Source organism: Leptonychotes weddellii, chromosome 7 (assembly GCF_054177405.1).
Source record: "Leptonychotes weddellii isolate Sample4059 chromosome 7, ASM5417740v2, whole genome shotgun sequence".
Lineage (NCBI taxonomy): Eukaryota > Metazoa > Chordata > Mammalia > Carnivora > Phocidae > Leptonychotes > Leptonychotes weddellii.
Window position 1 is genome coordinate 19,304,422 of NC_138375.1, and position 21,568 is coordinate 19,325,989.

The 21,568-nt window shown below is 32.3% G+C and overlaps 1 protein-coding gene across 1 annotated transcript in view; it reads right to left on the minus strand.

The window, feature by feature from the left end:
- CDH9 (cadherin 9) overlaps positions 1-21,568 on the minus strand; it is a 131,226-nt gene that overhangs the window by 19,239 nt on the left and 90,419 nt on the right. Inside the window, exons 3-7 of the mRNA XM_006726866.3 lie at positions 16,816-17,110; positions 9,652-9,771; positions 8,416-8,583; positions 6,136-6,323; positions 4,933-5,186 (exon numbers count right to left, since the gene is read on the minus strand). Of these exons, the coding sequence (XP_006726929.1) occupies positions 4,933-5,186; positions 6,136-6,323; positions 8,416-8,583; positions 9,652-9,771; positions 16,816-17,110 (1,025 nt within the window). The remainder of the gene's footprint in view (positions 1-4,932; positions 5,187-6,135; positions 6,324-8,415; positions 8,584-9,651; positions 9,772-16,815; positions 17,111-21,568) is intronic.

The following is a 21,568-nucleotide window of genomic DNA, read 5'->3' on the forward strand; positions in this document are numbered from 1 at the left end:
ATTTATGAAAATGTAAAGCTAAAAAGAAAAAAAAAAGAAAATGCAAAGCTACTTAACACTAAACACAATAAAAGCACAATGTTTGTCATCCAATCAAAACTTACAGGCATGCAAAAAACAAGAAAATATGACTTCCAGGAAAAATCTGTCAATTGAAAACAACCCAGAAATAACACTTCCAGAGAAGAAATTATAATCTATGAGATGAAAAAAATACTCTAGATGGAATTAAAGCAGGTTAGATATTGGGAAAAAAAAAAAAAAAGATTAGTAAACTTGAAGATGAAGATGAATGGGAACTATTTAGAATGGCTAAGAGGGAAAAAAGAAGACTAAACAAACAGCACCAGCGCACTGTATTGCACATTTAGGAGACCTAGCATAATTATAATTAAATTTCCTTAAAGAGAAGAATATAGGGCAAAAAAAATATTAAAGAGACTGGATGAAAAATTTTCCAAGTTTGAGGAAAGCCACGAAGTCACAAATTCAGGAAGCTTTATAAACTTCAAGTACAAAATAGATGAAGCTTATTATAGAAAGGTATATCATAATCCAATTGCTTAAAACCAGTGACACAATTTAAAAGCATCCCAAGGAACAACTGGCAATGTATGAAGAGAAAAATAAACATTAAGGACAATGCAAAATTTTTGTTGTATTGGTACAAAGAACAACACATCTAAAGCTAGAGGGAAATTTATTTATCACTAAAACACACATATGAGAATAATAGTAGGTCTCAAATCAATGACCTCGGCTTCTGACTCAAGGACATAGAGAAGAAGAGCAAATGAAACTCAATGTAAGCAGAAAAGAAGAATGAAGATCAGAGCCAAAAGACAAGAAAAAAAAAAAGAAAAGAAAACAAACTATTGAAAAAGCAATTAAACCTGTTCTTTGAGAAGATCAATCAACTAAAAAGTCTAGTCACACTGGCCAAGAAAAAAATGGCTATCATTACTAGACTATCAAAAGGATAATATGAACATTATGAACAACTTTTGAATTTCATCAACTTTGATGAAATTCAAAAATTCCCTGAAAGATGAAGAAAAAGGAAAAAAAAAGCCAAACTTACAACTACTAAGGAAATAAAATTTGTAGCTGTAACTCATATAAAAAAGATAATACAGTCCTTTGCTTTTAAATTCTGCCAAACATTTAAAGAAAAATAATGTCAATTCTATGCAAACTCATCCAAAAAATTAAAAGAGGATCTTATATTTCTGACTGCATTCTGAGACAGTATTACTATGACACAAAATCCAAACAGACATTACATGAAAACAAAACTTTAAAATTATGTCCCAATAAAAATGGGTGCAAAATTATTTTTTAAACTTTAGTAAACGGAATTCAACAATATATAATTATAGTATAATGTGGCTAAGTGACATTTATCCCAATATTTGAAAAATAAATCAAATAATACATCATTTTACTATATGGCCATCTTAATAGACAGAGAAAATACCATTTGACAAAATCCAAACTCTATTCCTGATAAAAATGCTTAGAACAAAAGGAATAGAATAAAATTGTCCCTGCAGATGGCATCATACTGAATGATGAAAGACTAAATGATTTCTTCATAAGACAAGGAAGAAGGCAAGGATTTCTGTTCTTATTACTTCTATTTACCATTGTTTTAGAGGTTCTTGCCAGCGCAGTAAAGCAATAAAATGAAGTATAAAAAATGTTTTTTGTAGGGGCGCCTGGGTGGCTCAGTCGGTTAAGCGACTGCCTTCGGCTCAGGTCATGATCCTGGAGTCCCAGGATCGAGTCCCACATCGGGCTCCCTGCTCGGCGGGGAGTCTGCTTCTCCCTCTGACCCTCCTCCCTCTCATGCTCTCTGTCTCTCATTCTCTCTCTCTCAAATAAATAAATAAAATCTTTAAAAAAAAATGTTTTTTGTAGACATAAAAACCACAAAATACAGCTGAAAAAAATCTCTATATAAGCAGAGAAAAATATATTATTTTGGGTTAATAGATTCAGTATCATTAGGATGTCATCAATTCTGCCTACATTAATCTACACACTTAACACAACTCAAATCAAAATTCTAGCAGAATCTTTTGTAGCAGTTGACATATGAAAATACAAAGGGCCTAGAATTACCAAACAAATTTAGAAAAGAAAAAAAATGATAGATAGTATTTAATTTCAAGACTTTTTATAAAGGTACAGAAAACTGTGATTTTTGCAAACATAGATAAATATATAATTGGAACAGAAGAGAGAGTCCAGAGTTAGATCCATATATACACAGGCAATTGAATTTTAACAGTGGTATGAAGGCTATTCAGTGACAAGAATAGTATCTGCAACTCATGGTGCTGGAAACATTGGGGATCCATATACCAAAAAGCAAAATGAGGATGATCCATACCTCATACAATATAAAAGTTAACTTAAAATGAATTACTGATGTAAATATAATACTGAAAACAATAATCTTCTAGAAGAAAACACAGAATAAGAATTTTGGGATCAGGCAGATGTTTTCTATATAAGGCACTAAAAGCTCAATCCATAAATTAAAAGTTAATAAATTAGATTTCATCAAAATTGAGAACATTTGCTTTTTGAAAGTCACTTTATGGGAATGTAAATACAAGCCACTAACTGGGAGAAAATATTTGTAAATCACGTATCTGATAAAGGACTTGTATCCATTGTGTGAAGTGTGTGTGTGTGTGTGTGTGTGTATCTCCAAATCAATAATAAAGAAATAACACAGAAAATCTAAGCAAGTATTGAATAAATACTTCATCAAAGAACATGTATGGGTGGCACATTAAGCATATAAAAAAATGTTCAACATCGTTGGTCATACAGGCAATTAAGATATTATTATACACCTTATTAGAATGGCTACAGTTAAAAAAGGTTGACTTTTTATGGTCCAATCATAACACTTCTAGGTATTTACTCAAGAAAAGTGAAAACATAACTATACAAATTCTGATTCACAAGTTTTGTATATATACTTACATACAAATGTGTATAAAGGTATTGCAATATCCAAGTGTTTGAAACAACTCAAAATGTCAACCGATAAGTGAACAGATAAATCACAAATTGTGGTATCTCTGTAAAATGGAATACTTTTCAGCAATTGGAGGGATAAACTATTGATGCACATAACAACATGGAAAAATCTCAATATAGTTAGTCTAAGTGAAACAAGTTAGACAAAAGAATAAATACTGTATGATTGCATTTGTACAAATTCAAGAAAACCCAATATAATCTGATCTATATTGAAGAAACCTGATCAGTGTTTGCCTGGGGATTAGGGGCTGGGTTTTAGGAAGTTTGGGAGGGGGCCATTAAAAAGTACATGAGCAAACTTTTGGGGGTAAGATATATGTTCATTTTCTTGATTTTGATGATGTTTTAGTGGATGTATGAATATAGAAAAGTTTATCAAATCATACAAATTAAAGTTGTGAAATTTATTGTTGGTCGGTAATACCTCAATACATTTGTTAAAAAAGAATTAAAAGGCTGTAATTTTCTAAGCTAACATGTCTATAGTTGGAGCTTATGAAATTCCCTATTGTGGGCAATGGGAAAAATGAAAGGAAACTAGACCAAATTCTGAGGGACAAAAACCATGTTTTGCCCTTTGCATAATTTTGTCCCTGAGGGATCTGCCTTGTATAACTGAAGTCAGTCCAATTAGTCTACAAATGAGGAACATTATATTAATTATCTCTAATTAGTAAACAGGTCATTAAGAAAGCAGACTATGTCTGCCCAAGATTTGGCTATGCATTCAGATCAACGATAGTTTGAATCGTCAGTCTGTTAATTATTTGTACTGTGTCCTTTAACCCTTTGCATCTCAATTTCTTCTTTTATAAAATTTGGGTGATAACAATTGTACTGCCTAATAAAGTTGTGGTGAAGCTTAAATGAACTAATAAATATAAATCTCTTTAGACTCTCTAGCTTCTAGCAAGTGCTCAATAAATGGTAACACTTATCTTACAGAAGAAGGGATAGGCAAAATGTTTGACAGTCTCGTGTCATGAATTTAATGCCACAGTTGGACATAGCTACCCGTCTTCACCCACCCATCCTATCCATTCATAACTATATTTTCATTCCCCTTAAGAACCACATGTAGTAATCACTTAAGATTCCAGCATATTTGAAAGCTCTGAGAACGTTAATACAATATTCAAGCTTTGGGAAAGTGTTAACACTATACTTCACAATACCATATTAATTTTAATGTTTGCCATACTCAAATATCATTACTTTCTTTACTAATTCTCTGTTATTATTAGAATATAATCGACATACTGTTTTTTTTCCCAAAATTTTAATAGATGGTATGCCGAGTGACTATTTTTAAAGGAGAAACCAGTATTAACTGTATGTTAAGTGACTAGAATTTAAATAAAAATTTGAAAAAACAGTGTAAAAACAAACAAAAAAGGTGTTTCAACATTTTCAAATTACCTCTTAATAGTATTTCTAGAACAATTTTTTTCTAATTTATTTGTTTAGATCACTTATTATTTGAACTGTGATTTCTCCAAGAGAGACAATGAGATGGGAATCACAACAGCTAAAGGATTAAAATCATAGACTCTGGAGCCAGATGGCCTGATTCTCAAACCCAGCTTTGCCACTCACTAATTGTTTGGCAGGTTATTTAAATTCTTAGTAACTCAATCTTATCTGCAGACAGGTATAATAACAGGATCTACCTTGTAAAGTGATGAGTTAAATGCAATAATACATTGAGATCACTTAAAAGGCAGTCCAGCTAAGAGTTTGTCCTATGGAAGTGTTTAGTATTGTTACTGTACTTGATCATATATAGTACAATGTAATTCTTTTCACACATGCTTATAAATAGTGAGAAGATGATTATTTTTCTGTAAACTTAAAGTTTCACAAAATACTTACTTTATTAAATTGTTCATGGCATCTGGGTCATATGCTGTAACCTGTCCAATGATGCTGCCCTCCTTTACATCTTCATCTACTTCTATCAAGTAAAAAAGTTTACTGAACACAGGAGGCTCATCTATATCTTGCACAGATATTTTGACCACGGCTGTGTCTTTGAAAGGTCCCAGGTGTAGGAATCGTGGATCAGGGTGAGTGTTACTTGCATCCACTCTTAAAGTGTACAGCATTTTGTTTTCAAAATCTAAATTCTGAAGTTAAATAAGAAAAATTAGTATAATATAGCAGACATGACAATGGAAGACAATATTAAAGTTTAATAACCAGCTCTGTTAATGGTACCAGTAATTGTGGTTAAAAAACTTTCCCAATTATTGCTTTATAGGTATATCAAATAAATTAGTAATTTTTTGTTTTGTCTTATGCTTATTCATACAGGGTAACTGAATATAATGGTATGCACACTAAGATCAAGTTCCACTTGATAATGCATTTCACATTTTGATGGCCACAGGCAAATGTATTATCTAAATGGGCATATAAATTATTTATTATTATTATTATTATTAAAGTTATACAAAGTTAAAATCAGAGAAAATATAGAATCAAGTAGAGATTCAGCAAACTATTCATATAAGTTGCTTCTTTGGTCCAACATTTCTAAAACTGTTATTTTAAAAAGAAAAAAAAACATATTTCATTAATCTGAACACTGTGGAAAGCAAGATGTAAATGAAAACAGAAAAATCAGGAAAACAGAACATAATCCACATTTAGCTGGATTATAGTATGTAAAGTTTCATAATGTTTTCCCACACTGCATCCAACATAAAACATGCAGAATCTTCAGGTTTCATCTGCTTGAAGAGGCTAATTTAAATATTATAAAAAGTGCATGAAATAAAGTTATGGCTGCATGCCTATTTTGGGGGCCACAGAAAACATAAAACAAGTACCTTTGAAGCTATCTAATTCTAGTTTGATTTTCTACTCTAAGCACAAGCAGTTAAGGTTTTGTATCGCTTTTTAAGTGTCAATGATGAAGATGGTTCACTTATTTGAGATGAAACCACAACCATACCCACTTCTATGAAAGCTGGACAGTGTGGAAAAATAAATCCTAGGCTTTTCTTCCCTTAACTGAAAAGCAAAAATAAACTATAAGCGCTCAGTGAAAAAATGAAGACAGCATAAAGAAACCTGTTTGACAGTTATAATCCCTTCCTGTGTATCCTTGTCAGTGATGATGTCAAACATGTCTGCTCCATCTCCTTCAGCAATGCTGTATTCCATCTCAGCATTTTCCCCCACATCAGGGTCATTGGCTTTTATCCTTCCAAGATGGGTTCCAAGAGGTACAGACTCAGGAGAATTAAATTGATACGTACCTGAAAATTAAATCAGAGATGTTTCGACATTTCATCTTTAGATAACAAAAATCTTTCATTTCCTCTGCATTTTTTACTTCAATAAATTAATTTTAAATTGGGAGAGTTTTTTTCATATTGAATTGTAATTATAAACTGTCAAAATATAGGTTTATTAAGTTGGAAAAATAATTTATAAAGGCAGAACACTCTCATTTTGTAAATGAGAAAGACTAAGTTCCAGGAAGATTAAGTGAGTGTTCCAAGGTTATTTAGATACTAGATGGTAGACATGATATTAGAATCCAGAACTTTTGCTCAAGAGGACAAGAAAACTGATTATTTACTATGTATCTAGAGCTTTCAATATTGTCATTATATATTTTTACATATTTTAAATTATTTCAAAAACATGGACTTATTCTTATATCCTAAGTCAGGGATAGAAAACTAAATCCATACACAGAAACTTTCCTTCCTTCCTTTCTTCCTTCCTTCCTTCCTTCCTTCCTTCCTTTCTTGCTTCTTAATTAATGCCTTTAAGTGGGATATGAATGTTTCCATTTCCTGCAGTTTTCAGTCAATCATTATATTGCACTGTGCTGTCCTTGAAAGGATTTTAATTTGTGACTATTATTCAAGAGACAATAGGAAAAAGTTACAAAAAGAGTTAATGAAAGTTAGAAGTGTTTTTAAACATTTAATATGTGCTGAACTCTGTATAAGGCCAAAGGCTCTCAATATTAATTTATTTAATTCTAACACTAGTCCTCATAAGACCAAGGTAGTAGATACATGATCTTCAGGGATGGGACGCAAGGAAATCATCCTATGAAATTGAGAAATGCAGGGTGAATAACTAAGTCTTTCTGACTTCAAAATCTATACTCTTTCCAATTTGCTTGGTGATTAAGAAGGACTTCTAAATCCAACTGCCTAGATCGGAATGCTCATCACTGGGCAAGTTAAATTCTCTAACCCTTGATTTCTATGTCTATAAGAATAGGGTGATAATGACAGGAATTAGTTTTTTTATGAGAATTACATGAAATTATGTCTTTAGTATGTTTACTCCATGGCTAATTCTTAAATATTTTTATTATTACTGCTATTATAGTTCTAAACCTTTTGCTAAGATTATAATAGATCATGGAATTATAGAGTGGCAAACCGTTTGAGAATTCAAGTCATACTCTTTCAGTTTATATTTAAGGAAACTGAGTGCAAAGGTTAGATTTACGTTAATTAAACTTATTATTTATATTCTCAGCAAACTTTTTAAAAACATTTATCAGATGTATATGTTAAACATCCAAAGTTGAATCATCAAATATTTTAAATTTGACTAGTTTGGAAAATGCTCTAATGTATTGGATTCAATATCATAAATTTAAATTTGAGACCCCTTAACTGAATATTTCAAAATAGGGCCCTTTATATTTTTATTCACTGCGGAAAGGAAACATCTGCAGCAAAGGGTTAGAATCTGTTTTTATAGGAACTCATGGCATGCAAAGCATCCATGGTTTAACATACATGCCTAAAATGGTGATAACTAAAAAGGTATTGACTAATTTAATCTTTATAAGTAGGTAACAGGTATTAGCAAACTTTAACACGTCTCAGATGCCATCAGAACTAAGATATACCATAACTCTATGGGCCATTAGGAAGAACAAATGCTGCCAGTTAAACCCAACTTGCATTGATTTTAATACAGTATCTGATTTCAGAGACTTTAAAACATCTAGTGTGTGTTTTAGAATCAACTGAAATAATTGAACATAATAAAAAAATAAATAAGGGAGTATTATTCTTATATACGGACAAGATAGCTGAGTTCAGACAAGTGACAGACATGGATTTGAAACCAGGCAGTCAGAATTGAGAGTCCACTCTGTGAACCATGAAAGAGATAAGAAAAAGAGTGAGATGATCATAGTGAATATTGGGAAATCAATTTATGGAAATTGTGATATTTTTTCAGGGGGACAGGTTGTGGATTTGCCTTTCTTCATAAACTAATCGTGAAAATACTAGTACAAATATTAGCCTCTGTTTGTAGTGGTGTAGGAGAAGGCTTCGGACATGAGATAAATAAAACCTTCCTTACTCTGGGGAAATCGAGGAGGGTTGTTGTTGACATCCGTCAGAGTGATGTTTACTGTGGTGGTTCCAGAAAGGCCTCCCATCTGGCCGCCCATGTCTTTGGCTTGTATAACCACTTGGTACTGCTCTCTATTTTCTCTGCTCATGTCTGGTAGTGCAGTTTTTATTATGCCTTTTAGAAAAAGTAGACAAATAGTTTACAATTTAATCACTGAGTTTTAAGATTAACTTATGCAAGATCTATTTTACAGAAGTTCATCATAACAAACAGATAAAAAGTTGGTGTACCTAAATGTATGAAATCCATAAACATTAAATTGTAATGGACAGAACAGAAAGAATTCTTCTGTTGGGGTTCAGTAGAGCATGAAATCAGCCATAATACCTCACTTGCTAAAATGTAACACAGAGGCCGCTAAGGGCAGGGAGGGTTTCAGAGAAGGGCGTAGGCCTTTGGAATGCCGAGGCCCGCGTGACCCCTCTGTCATTGGAATGCGGTGGGGAGTTACCTTCCCCGAAGCTCTCTTAACCCAAACAGCCGCCCTGTGTTCTAAGAGATGTATGCATTGTCCCCTAGGCTATGTTTAGCAGAACACGCAGATTAGCATATCTTATCTTTCCCATAAATCCTCCCAGTTTCCGTAAGACCCCCTTGTCACACATCACGTGCTTGAGAAGCAGTGATAAGGATTTGTGATTATCCTGAAGGACCAATAAAAGCGGGAGCAAAGAAGAGCAAAGGGTCTTCGTCTCGGAGCGTTGACCCCCTTGCCTTCTCCTCTCTTTCATGGCAAAGTTTGGAGTCATCTTTCATCCATCGGGACAGGGATTGCTGGCCATTTCCAGCATTCTTCCACAGGCTATTGTACAGGGAACGAGTTTTGCTAAATCAATTTAATTATCTTTTTGATTAAAAAAATTAACTTCATTCAGAAATCTTCAGATTAATAAGCTTGCTTGATTTTGATGATTGTCACATTCTTTAGGTTTTGAGTATTTCCTATGACACATAAAGTGCTAAATCTCTGAAATTTTGTATTTGGTGTCATGAATTTATAATAAAATAATAAATAATAATAAATAATAGTCTCAAAAGCTAACAGTTCAAATAATCTATTTAAATAATATGAAATTTGCTTTTATTTCCATGGAAATAGCTTTTAAACTACAGAAAAATCTATATTTGTGCATCCAGATGTATTACAACATGAGAAAGAGACCAAGTCTTAAATGTTATTACCTGATTCTGGGTCCACTGAAAAATATGGCTGTCCTTGCAATATGCTGTAGACCACTTTGGCACTGTTTCCATAGTTGGCATCATCTGCATCTGTTGCGGTCACTTGTATAACAGATGTCCCTACATGAGTCCCCACCCAAACACAGACACTTAAATACTTCTAACTTCGAAAACTGTCTTTCTGAAAAATTACCACAAGTCGTGTGGTGTGTTAGACAATGGTATATGTTTAAAGAAGTTTGTTTAAATGATGTTGCCTCAAAAAAAAAAAACAACTTATCTTTTTCATTCCTTTCTTTAAATTTAAATATCCCTTAATTTTATGGTTCGAGCTCTCTGAAAAAAAATCAGCAACCTATTTTATCGTAAAAATGAACATAATGAGACAAACGCACTGCAGTTTTTTGATCAACAATATTGAAAGGAACAATTTTTCACTGAATACAATGCACATGCAATTTTCAATTAATGCATTTATTGCTAACTGGAAATGTGTATTCAAAGATAAAACCAGCATCGGTAAGACCCAGGCTGCTTTTTGCTCTGGTAAATTAACTGTATATTGTAAATAGAATAAAAAATAGAGGGGCCCTATTTTTATAAAAAATAAAATGACATAAAATTGACCTGTAATTTTGTGTGTGTTTAAGATATAAATGATTATTAAACATCTGTGTCTCCCTTTAAAATGTAGTTATCAAAGTCATATATGATTATATTTACTGATATGCTACCTATTATTTGCTGCACATAATGAAATCACAGATATTTCCTCCAAAAGTTAAGAACGTATATAGTTCTGTTACATGCAATACTGTAATTTAACACCCCTCTCTGTTTAATTTTATTCTATAAAATGTAAACCATTTTCTTTTAACTTTATCACAAATTATCTTTAAATGACAAAAGAATTTTAAAAGGGCTAGTTTCAGGAACTTAACATAATGTAGTGTATTAATGGGCTTTTCTGATATTTCACTAATCATTATAAAGATTGAAAGCATGGTTATAAAACTACTATTAACTAAAACCTACTATGTATCCCTTGGGCAAAATGAGTTTGTATGACATTTTCTAGTATACTACATAAAATTTTCCAAAGTTTGACTGATTCTTACATAGATTTTAAAATTCCTTAGGACAGGGTAAGTTCCATCTTGGCCCTGTCACCTACTTTAATACCCCATATGTTACACACTCAGAATTTGTCTCATTGACTTGTAGTGAATGTTCCTCAAAATTTGCATGTATATGTTTATGCGAATCCTAAAAATTAATTAATTGTACATTAAGATTAAATTAACAGCTCATTTTCCATCAGTGTATCTGAATACTAACACCTGAATTTAGCAGTAGTCTTTTTTATGTTTTTTTCAAAATTAATTAACATACGAGAACTTGAGCTCTTTCTCTTCAGGCCTAGAATTGTACTTGGTACATCCTGTGTGACGACACAATGTGACTTACTCCATGGATCCTAGGTGTTCTCCTTTGTCATTTAAAAAACACCCACTCACATCCTTGCCAAAGCAAAAATAATAAAGTGATCTCCACCTCCCCATAATAATGTTTAGAAGTTAAACTAAAGTGGTTTTCTGATTTATATTGAATTTTTTATTTAACCTATGTGAACATACGTTAGTTAGAATAAGAATTGTTTTCATAGTTGAGGATTATTTGAAATATGAATTATTCAGTGTAATCAATATGCTAAATGCAAGTAGTTAATTCATCAATTTCATGACATGTATTTTGCTACCAGTTGCATTTTTCTTTTACTGTGAATATCATTTCATAATGAAAACAGGTAAAAATACTCCTCTATACCTTTTGACACTTTTAATAATATACTTTGTTGTTAAATCTGTGTTCTATTGTTTGCTTTTTATTGTGGGTATGTGATCTTAGAATATATCCAAAAATACTTGACCTAAAAAAGACAAATAATTTAATCTAAAGAATAAAAATCTTGTAATGTGACTAAAATATTATATACACTCATATAGTACTAGTACTATCCCTTCTTTTAGAATCATGGTAATGATTAGGAATGATGTTAAACACTGATGACCACTGACAGCATATTATTATGATATTTATAATGGTAGAATGAAAAAAGAGACGTACCCAGTGTGATGGACTTTAAGGAATGGGTAGTTGTATTTATTTCATAGGTTGTATTTTTTTCATAAACTTATTGCACAGTTAATATTTAATAATAAAATTAGAAAGTAGTTACTGTGTTTTTTGTACTGATTTTATAATTGTGTGCTTATAAAGATGGATTAAAAGATTGTGATTTTTATACCCCTCTGAATTTTCTGAAATATTTATAATTTTCATTTGTTCTCAAATAATTTAAAATAAGTATTTTATTTTTATATTAACAAAGATTAAAAAACTAACTATAGTGAAGCCTGAATGACAAATTTATTATATTTGTTATTTGTAGGCTTTGTCCTGTGTGATGTAAATTCTCCAAAGGCAGAGGCCATGTCTGGTTTTATTCAACTGTTTACCTTTGAAGCCCAACAGAGTTTCTAGCAGAATGTCATAATGAGAATGAACATTTACAGAATGATTAAGGTAGACTAGGCAGTATATTCAGCCTTTAATTTACATGAGTACTTTATCCTCATGAGAAGCATGAGATGAAGGCCTTGAGACATAGAGAGGTTGCTCATGGCCACACATCTAGTAGGTGATAGAGGTGGGATTCAACCTAGCTAGTCTGAGGAAAGGAGCACTGTTCTAACTACTTCATTAAATGGCTTGTCTGGCATTGTGGCTATGATTAGACACATTATTGAATCCACAGGCAGTAAACCCTAAGAAGGGCTTGGATTAAGTCATAAAGGATTCATTAGTGAGTTCTGTGTGTGATCTGTGAAAACTACAGAGGGATTTCTTGTTGAGGAGATGATGTGGGAGGGGAACTGGATAAGTTTTTGAGAGACCAGTTTGGCGAAATACCCAGTCTGAGAGAAAGTAAACCCCGCAAATTTACACAGTAAAGGATTTTGCTTAGATGAAGATGAATGCATGCAAATATAGAAAAGTGATAGATAATCTTTAATCAAAGTTTAATGAACACAAAAAGTAAAAAAAATATAAAAAGTTGGGATCTGCCATAAATATTTAAATCAGTGTATCCCATTTTCCTTCATTATATATCCTTATATATTATCCAGATTATGTGTTCTGATGAGAAGATGCTAATGCATTTCAGATTTCAACAACTGGAGTCATTTGATTTTAACTTTTGAAAAGGAGAGAAGCTTGTGATTCTGAGAAACACAATGGAATATGGCATATGGTTTTGACAGAAAGAAGCATGGGCAGAGGGATAAAACAAGGAGAGGAGTTGTTGAGAGAGAAAAAGAAGAGACAATTAAGACAAAAATAAACAGGGAGAAGGGGACAGTATGAAGGAGAACATTGGAGGATATTATTGGGGAGAAGGGTAGGATAATAATAAAGAAATTTCATTTTATTTCATAAGACTTTACCTCCAAAGTTAACAGTTTTTTGTTTTTTTTTTTTAAGCTCTGGTTTAAATGAAAATCACTAATGAAAATAATATTAGAATTAAATCATTGTGCATTACTTAATTTATAGAAGCATTCTTTATTATTTGATTATGTATGGGCTTTAACTCTTAGTATGTAGGTTACACATAGCTTGAAAAAATTCCCAAGTATCACCCTTTAGTTTTTCTCTAATTGATGATCTGTGTAGGTAAAAACAGACAGTCACAACTATAAAATTATACTGAGTTAATATTAATTTTCCTTTAGAGTTACATACAACAACAACAACAACAAAAAAACAACATAATTTCAAAATATAAAATGCATAGACTTTTTATTTAGATATTTTATACACTAATAGATCTAAAATCTTAATGTAAAATGCAGTCACTCCCCTTCCTGTTATTTGGATTTAATTTTATTGAGAAGGGCATTTGAATTAAAAGAATAAAATAAGAAAAATACTATGGGGTAAATAACAGGGTGATGGGCATTAAGGAGGACACGTGATGTGATGAGCACTGGGTGTTACACGCAACTAATGAATCAATGAACACTACATCAAAAACTAATGATGTATTATATGTTGGCTAATTGAATTTAAATAAAAAAAGAAAAATGCTACTTTTGAGGAGTTACTAAGACTCTAATAAAATTAGAAGTTTTCCATAATAAGCACAACTATTTTGCAGTGGGGGAAAATACTAAGGCATTAAAATTATCCAGTTTTCCCTGCTTTTATTAACCTTTTTTTTCTTTTTATAACTAGTAAAGTAATAAATAATGTGTTTTGTGGCAAGTCAGTTTAACTCTTTTGGGCTTATTTATACTTATTTATTAGAAGAAGTGTAATGTGGTGTCTTCCGTGTGTGTGTGTGTTTGCATATAATATGTACATTTATACTAAAAAATAGTCACACATACAAAGTCTATCTGTGGGTCAAATAGGAAGCAATTAATTCGGTGATGTCAATCTTAGTAGTAATAATAACTATCGTCCATATATAGGATCAAGATTTACCTGTAGTTTTTATTTATTATTAAGGTTTTATTTATTTATTTAGTTGAGAGAGAGAAAATCTTGAACAGACTCCGAGCTGAGTGCAGAGCCCATCACAGGGCTCCAACCCAGGACCCTGAGATCATGACCTGAACCAAAACCAAGAGTCAACACCTAAATGCCTAGGCCCCCCAGGTGCCCCAAGATTTATTGGTAGTTTTTAAATCTTCTTTTATTAATATGAAAAGCTGCAACCACAGCAATACAGCTACCAGCTATATGTTTCTTCTTTTTTCAGTTTTGTTGGAATTGTAGGCACATAGACAGTGCAATTGACAATGACCTAAATTCTCATTTTTAAGCCTGCGATAACTAGAAATTGTACTGCCCACAATTTAAAGTTTATATAAATGAAATATAGATTGCCTTACAGGAAGGACTTTTTGGACAAGATAATCTGCAAGCCTTCTTCCATGTATAAACTTATATATTCTGTATTTTATAATGGGTATTGAACAAGTGAAGTCTTTTATTTTTAATAAAATAGTCAAGTGCTTATTCTAGTGCTGATCTTATTACATACTTGATAAATATTAATAAAACTGATATAGAATATATTTGAATTATGTAGATGTTAAACAGCACAAGATAGTATGGGAAAAATACAGGTTATTTGAGTTTCAATATTAATAGTCTGGTAAGTATTCTGATTTTTAAAAAGAGGTAATTTGAAAAATTTAAAAGTTATTCAAATATAAATCAGTTATTAAAATGTGTCATATTCAAATACCTGTCACCCAAATTATACTTATTATTCCTGTAGGTATATCAAATCTATTTCCAGAAAGATAAATGAAAGTTTTTGTACTATTAAGTGTCAAAATATCTGACAAAATAGGGGTGCCTGGGTGGCTCAGTCAGTTAAGCATCCGACTCTTGGTTTTGGCTCAGGTGATCATCTCAGGGTCATGAGATCCAGCCCAACCCCTCAGTGCAGAGTCTGCTTGGGATTCTTTTCCTCTTCCTCTCTGCTCCTCCCCCTGTTCGCACTTTCTCTCTTCCTCTCTCTCTCTCTCTCTAATAAATAAGTAAATAAAATCTTTTAAAAAATATCTGGGAAATTAACATACATGCAGAATAAACAATAATGTTTTATAAAGGTTAAAGTGTGTTAACCAGAAAACCAAACTAATTTAGAATGCTCATCAATAGGAAGTTGAAATGGAGAGTATAATTTTAGATGTACCTTCATCTCAAATATAAGCCCATAAGGAGATCATGATATATATCTACCTTAGCCCACTGGTCGACCCATTACTTTCCATGGAACTATACCGAGCTAGCAGAAATTTTAAAATGTTGAAGAAACCACAACCACTCATATTTCATCCTAGGCTTTCTGATTTCATAGGACTCCTGTCTGATTTGATAACTCCCTTTCATATAATTGGAATGAATACCTGAAAAGGCAGTTGAACTGCACTTTTCTCAGGTGGATGAGATTTCAATTGAGGTGAGAGGAAATAAATTCTTTACAAACACCTGGTTTTTCTGGCTAGATGATACACATAGTTAAGAAACATTTTGTATCATTCACTCAGTAAAGGTGGATATGTTTGTTTTTCCTCATAAAGAAACCATTTTAGACTGAAACATGTGTTAATTGTAATAATTTCAAAGTTAATCACTGAAAACTGATTTTGAAATAATATTCAACTAAGTAGTATCAAATTTTGAAAATTGGTTGCAGATTTTGGTTATTACAGTAAGTTTATATCACTTCTTTCTTAATATGTTATGGCTTAATAATAATCAGCTCTTATCTCATTAACAAATCCAAACTTACACATGCAGGTAAAAATTGCATAAAAACAGATGGTATTTAAAACTGTAAGCAGCCTTTAAAATGAAACAATTATTTTCAGTTTGCATAATAAACTATTATTCGGTAGTGGAACAGCGCTAAAATAACATTAAAAGACTTGGAATATTGTTATTATGCTACCAGGTTTTTTGATCTTAATTCAGTTGCTTAATCTTTCAGAATCCTGGGTTCCTAATTAACAGAATGGGGATTTAAAGTTCTATTTCCCATACCTTCCACATAAAGTTGTTTCAATGATCAAATGAGATGATCAAAAGAAATTTGTCAAATGCAAGCATTAGTTGTTATGCAAAATAATGCAAGCAAAACTGTCCAAAACTGTCCAAAACTGCTGACACTCTTTGATATCCCTTTTCTATTTCAGGCGAAAATACATTCAGCTTGACTGCCATTTGAATAGCAGTTGAGTAGAGGTGAAAATGTTGGTTGAAATGAAATGGAATAACTGTTCTCAGTCATCGTATTTTTAGATAATATTTTTAGATACCATTTTAGGTATAAGTTACAACACAGCAGGAATCATTAAAATATATAAAATTGAAAATAATTAGAAGTGACATAGTTAAAACTAAATAGTAGTTTTCAGTTATATATAATTCTTTTTTTTTCAATCAACATATTTATTGAGTACCTCAGTTATATATAATTCTTATCTTGAAAGGGGCTACATACGGTAACTGTATGTCCATAATAATCACCTTAGCAAACAAACAAAGATGTTAAGTTTACATGCATTAGCATATACCTACCGACTCCCGACATTTCAGGAACACTGGCAGTGTATAAGTCTTTTGTGAATTTTGGTTCATTGTCATTGATATCATGGATTTTAATAATAAATTCAGATTCAGGTTCCACCTGCCGCCCGGTCTTTCTGTCTATAGCCTTGGCACGAAGAATGTATAGGGATTTTTCTTCTCGGTCTAATTTCTTTGCAGCATGAATATCTCCTGTATTTTCATCTATAACGAATAGACTGCCAGCCCCATCTCCTGTTAATATGTATTTTAAATTTCCATCTCCTTTATCTTGGTCAGTGTGAAGCTTCAGAGAGGCAGAAAGGAAAATTTCTATAAATACATGCATTGTTATTACAGAAAAAAATTTTGGCACATAGCAATTCATCTCCACATAACATCACTGAAACAATGATTACAATGATTATCTTAATTTTCAGTGTAAGAATACTAAGAATTTCAGTTTTATCATTCTCAAAAATTTTAAATATATTTACACATCATAAGGGGTTAAATTTAAAGTATGATAAAAATGAATATATCTTTTGAAACAAAGTTTTGAATGGTTCAAAGATTTAAACCTCTAGTACATAAACAAGAAAAAAAGATCCATAAATCTAGAACTTGGGTAGATATACTCCTGAATACATTTAATGTCATTCAACTCAAAGAGATGATGTGAGACATTTTGAACTTTTGATGATAAGTTTAGAATATATACCATAATTGTAAACTGATTTTATCTCCCTTCAGTATGATATTGTTTATAGATTCAGAGGCTCTGTCTTCAGAGAAACCAAACAGAGAGAGAGAATTTTAATTTTAATTTCAAAGATTCTTCTCTATATAACTTTGGGAATGTACACTTTCAAACATGGTGGTCTCATTTTTTTGGAAGTGGACATATCTATAGGCTTATTTAAAATCCCAAGTGATACTAAAAACACAGTGCTTTTCCACTGGCCATATATATATATTTTTTTTTCATAAATTATCTTTCTTCTTCTGATACATAACGATCTTAAAAGTAGACTTCTTAATGTAGAAGGCTGTCCACCGAGTACTTAAAACAGACAAATAGATCATGTATTCACAGAAATTTAGGAATTGGAAAAAATCTTGACATTTTTTCAAATCTAACACTATTCTGAAACTTGAGTCTTAACTAACCTATCCCTGCTTTGTTGTCTTCCATCATATACTTCACAATTCCCATTACATCTTGCTCCACATATTTCTTTGATGTCTCATTCCATCTTTGAATTATTTGACTATTTAAATAGTGGTTTTTTTTTTTATTATGGTAGCCAAAATAACAAACTTGGGATTCATATTTTATTCCTCTTTACTTTTAATCCCAATGCTAAAATAATCATTTGCAGTCTTTTCTTCTCTGAAATCTCTTCCCCACTCATCTATATGTCTCCATCTCTATGGCTATCACTGTGGTTTTGTCTTCCATCATGTCTTATCCGGACCACTGTAGTAATCTCCTAATTGACGTCTGCCTCCCCTATTGCTCTACTCCAAACAATTTTCCATTCTAAAGAAGGTGATTTTTCTACATTAAAAGTCTGGTCATGTTACCTCTTGGCTTAAAAATCTTCAACAAGCTACAGTGCAACAGAAACATGAAATCTTACAAACCTGGGTTAGTTTCATGCAAATTTTTGTGTTATATTGGGCACATTGTGTATGTATTTAATCTAAACCTATTCTATTAAAAGGACATAGTTTTCTTTTAAAAATAATCTTCATTTTTATTATGTTCTAATTGTTTGGAGTCTATCACCTTATTTATACATCTTCCATAATCTCATCCTTGTCTCCAGAGGCATCTCTGCCACCTTTACCCATTTCATTATCATTCTGTACAGACCAATTGTATTATTTTGCCTTGTACTATCTTCTTCATTTTCAGAGGGCCTGTTTCAGCTTTCATACTTGATGTTTGCATTTTTTCCTTTTACCCTTTAATACTCTTCCCCTTCTCTGCTCTGTTTCCTAACTAAATATTTATCATAACTCATTTAAAATAGGGATGACTTCTCTGAGTTTCTAGATTAGAACAGATATGCCAGCTATGTAATTACAAAGCACATTTCAGTGTCCTATCATGATATTCATCACATTTGGTGAAATTGCTTACCATGCCCACTAAACCGTAAAATCTAAAAGAGAAAGATTGGTATTTTTCTTTTAAATTGCTAAGATTTCATTGAAGATGACATAAAAATGGAAAGGCATTGCATGCTCACAGATTGAAAGAAAAAATATTGTTAAAATGTCTATACTATCCAAAGCAATCTACACATTTAATGTAATCCCTATCAAAATACCATAGCATTTTTCACAGAGCTTGAGCAAACCATCCTAAACTTTGTATGGAACCACAAAAGACTCCAATAGCTAAAGCAGCCTTGAAAAAGAAAAGCAAAGCTGGAGGTATCACAATTCCAGATTTCAAATTATATTACAAAGCTGTAGTAATCAAAACAATATGGTACTGGCACAAAAACAGACACATATATCAATGGAACAAAATAGAAAAACCAGAAATGAACACGCAACTATATGGTCAATTAATCTTCAACTAAGCAGTCAAGAATATCCAATGGGAAAAAGACAGTCTCTTCAATAAATTGTGTTGAGAAAACTGGACAGCAACATGCAGAAGAATGAAACTGGATGACTTTCTTACACCATACATAAAACTTAATTCAAAATGGATGAAAAACCTAAAACCATAAAAATCCTAGAGGAGAACACAGGCAGTAACTTCTTTGATGTTGGCCGTAGCAGCTTCTTACCAGATATGTCTCCTGAGGCAAGGGAAGCAAAAGCAAAAGTAAACTATTGGGACTTCATCAAACTAAAAAGCTTCAGCATGGTGTAGGAAACAATCAGTAAAACTAAAAGGCAACCATCAAAAAACACGAAATCTTGCCATTTGCAATGACGTGGATGGAACCAGAGGGTATTATGCTAAGCGAAATAAGTCAATCAGAAAAAGACAAGTATCATATGATCTCTCTGATATGAGGAATTCTTAATCTCAGGAAACAAACTGAGGGTTGCTGGAGTGGTGGGGGGTAGGAGGGATGGGATGGCTGGGTGATGGACATTGGGGAGGGTATGTGCTATGGTGAGCGCTGTGAGTTGTGTAAGACTGATGAATCACAGACCTGTACCTTTGAAACAAATAATACATTATATGTTAAAAAAAAAAAAAAGAAGATAATAGGAAGAGAAAAATGAAGAGGGGAAAATTGGAGGGGGAGACGAACCATGAGAGACTATGGACTCTGAGAAACAAAGTGAGGGTTTTAGAGGGGAGGGGGGTGGAGGGATGGGTTACCCCAGTGATGAGTATTAAGGAGGGCACATATTGAATGGAGCACTGGGTGTTATACGCAAACAATGAATCATGGAACACTACATCAAAAACGAATGATGTAATGTGTGGTGACTAACATAATAAAATAAAATAAAATAAAAAACTAAAAGGCAACCTTTGAAATGGGAGGAAAGATATTTGCAAATGCCATATCTGATAAAGGGTTAATATCCAAAATACATAAAGAACTTATAAAACTCAACACCCAAAAACCAAATAACCCAATTTAAAAATAGGCAGATGATATGAATAGACATTTTTTCCAAAGAAGACATACAGATGGCTAATAGACACATGAAAAGATGCTCTAGATTGCTTATCATCAGGGAAATACAAATCAAAAATTACAATGAGATATCACCTCACACTTGTCACAATGGGTAAAATCAACAATACAAGAAACAACAGGTGTTGGTGAGGATGTGAAGAAAGGGGAACCCTCTTGCAGTATAGGTGGGAATACAAACTGGTGCAGCCACTCTGGAAAACAGTATGAAGTTTCCTCAAAAAGTTAAAAATAGAACTATCCTATGGTCTACCAATTGCAGCCAATGGTACAACCTAGTAAGGTATGTACCCAAAGAATACAAAAATACTGATTCATAGGGATATATGCACCCCGATGTTTATAGCAGGATTATCTGCAATAGCCAAATTATGAGAAGAGCCCAAATGTCCATCAACTGCTAAACGGATAAAGAAGATGTGTGTGTGGGGAGGTGTACCACATGATTTCACTCATATGTGGAATTTAAGAAATAAAACAAAAGAACAGAAGGGGGAAACGAGAGGAAAGCCAAGAAACAGACACTTAACTATAAAGAACTAACTAATGGTTACCAGAGGGGAGGTGGATGGGGATATAGATAAAATAGGTTATGGGGATTAAGGAGGGCATTTGTTGTGATGAACATCTGGTGTTTCATGTAAGTGTTGAATCACTAAATTCTAAAACTGAAACTAATATTACACTGCATGTTAACTAAACTGGAATTTAAATTAAAACTTGAGAAAAAATGTCAATGGAAATTTTACATGCATACACATGAATCAAAATTATTTTTAATTTTTTCTGTGTACTTATCAGTTTTCCATGTATTTAACATAATGATAATATGTCAACCTAAAAAAATAGCCACTTTATTACCAAAATGAATGTATTTGGGAATAGCAGAGGAACTCTAATTCAGGACAAGCAAACTATGGCAAGCCATAGGCAAATCTGAGGAGACAAAGAGAAAGTCAGCTTTTATTAAGTTTGAGGAGGAAATTGAGGACAGTTGTTTTAAACCAAAGTCCACTGGACAAGAACAAGAATTTGAGGTTGTGACAGTTTCTCATTGGCTGCAAGTGGTGGTTAGTGTGTTG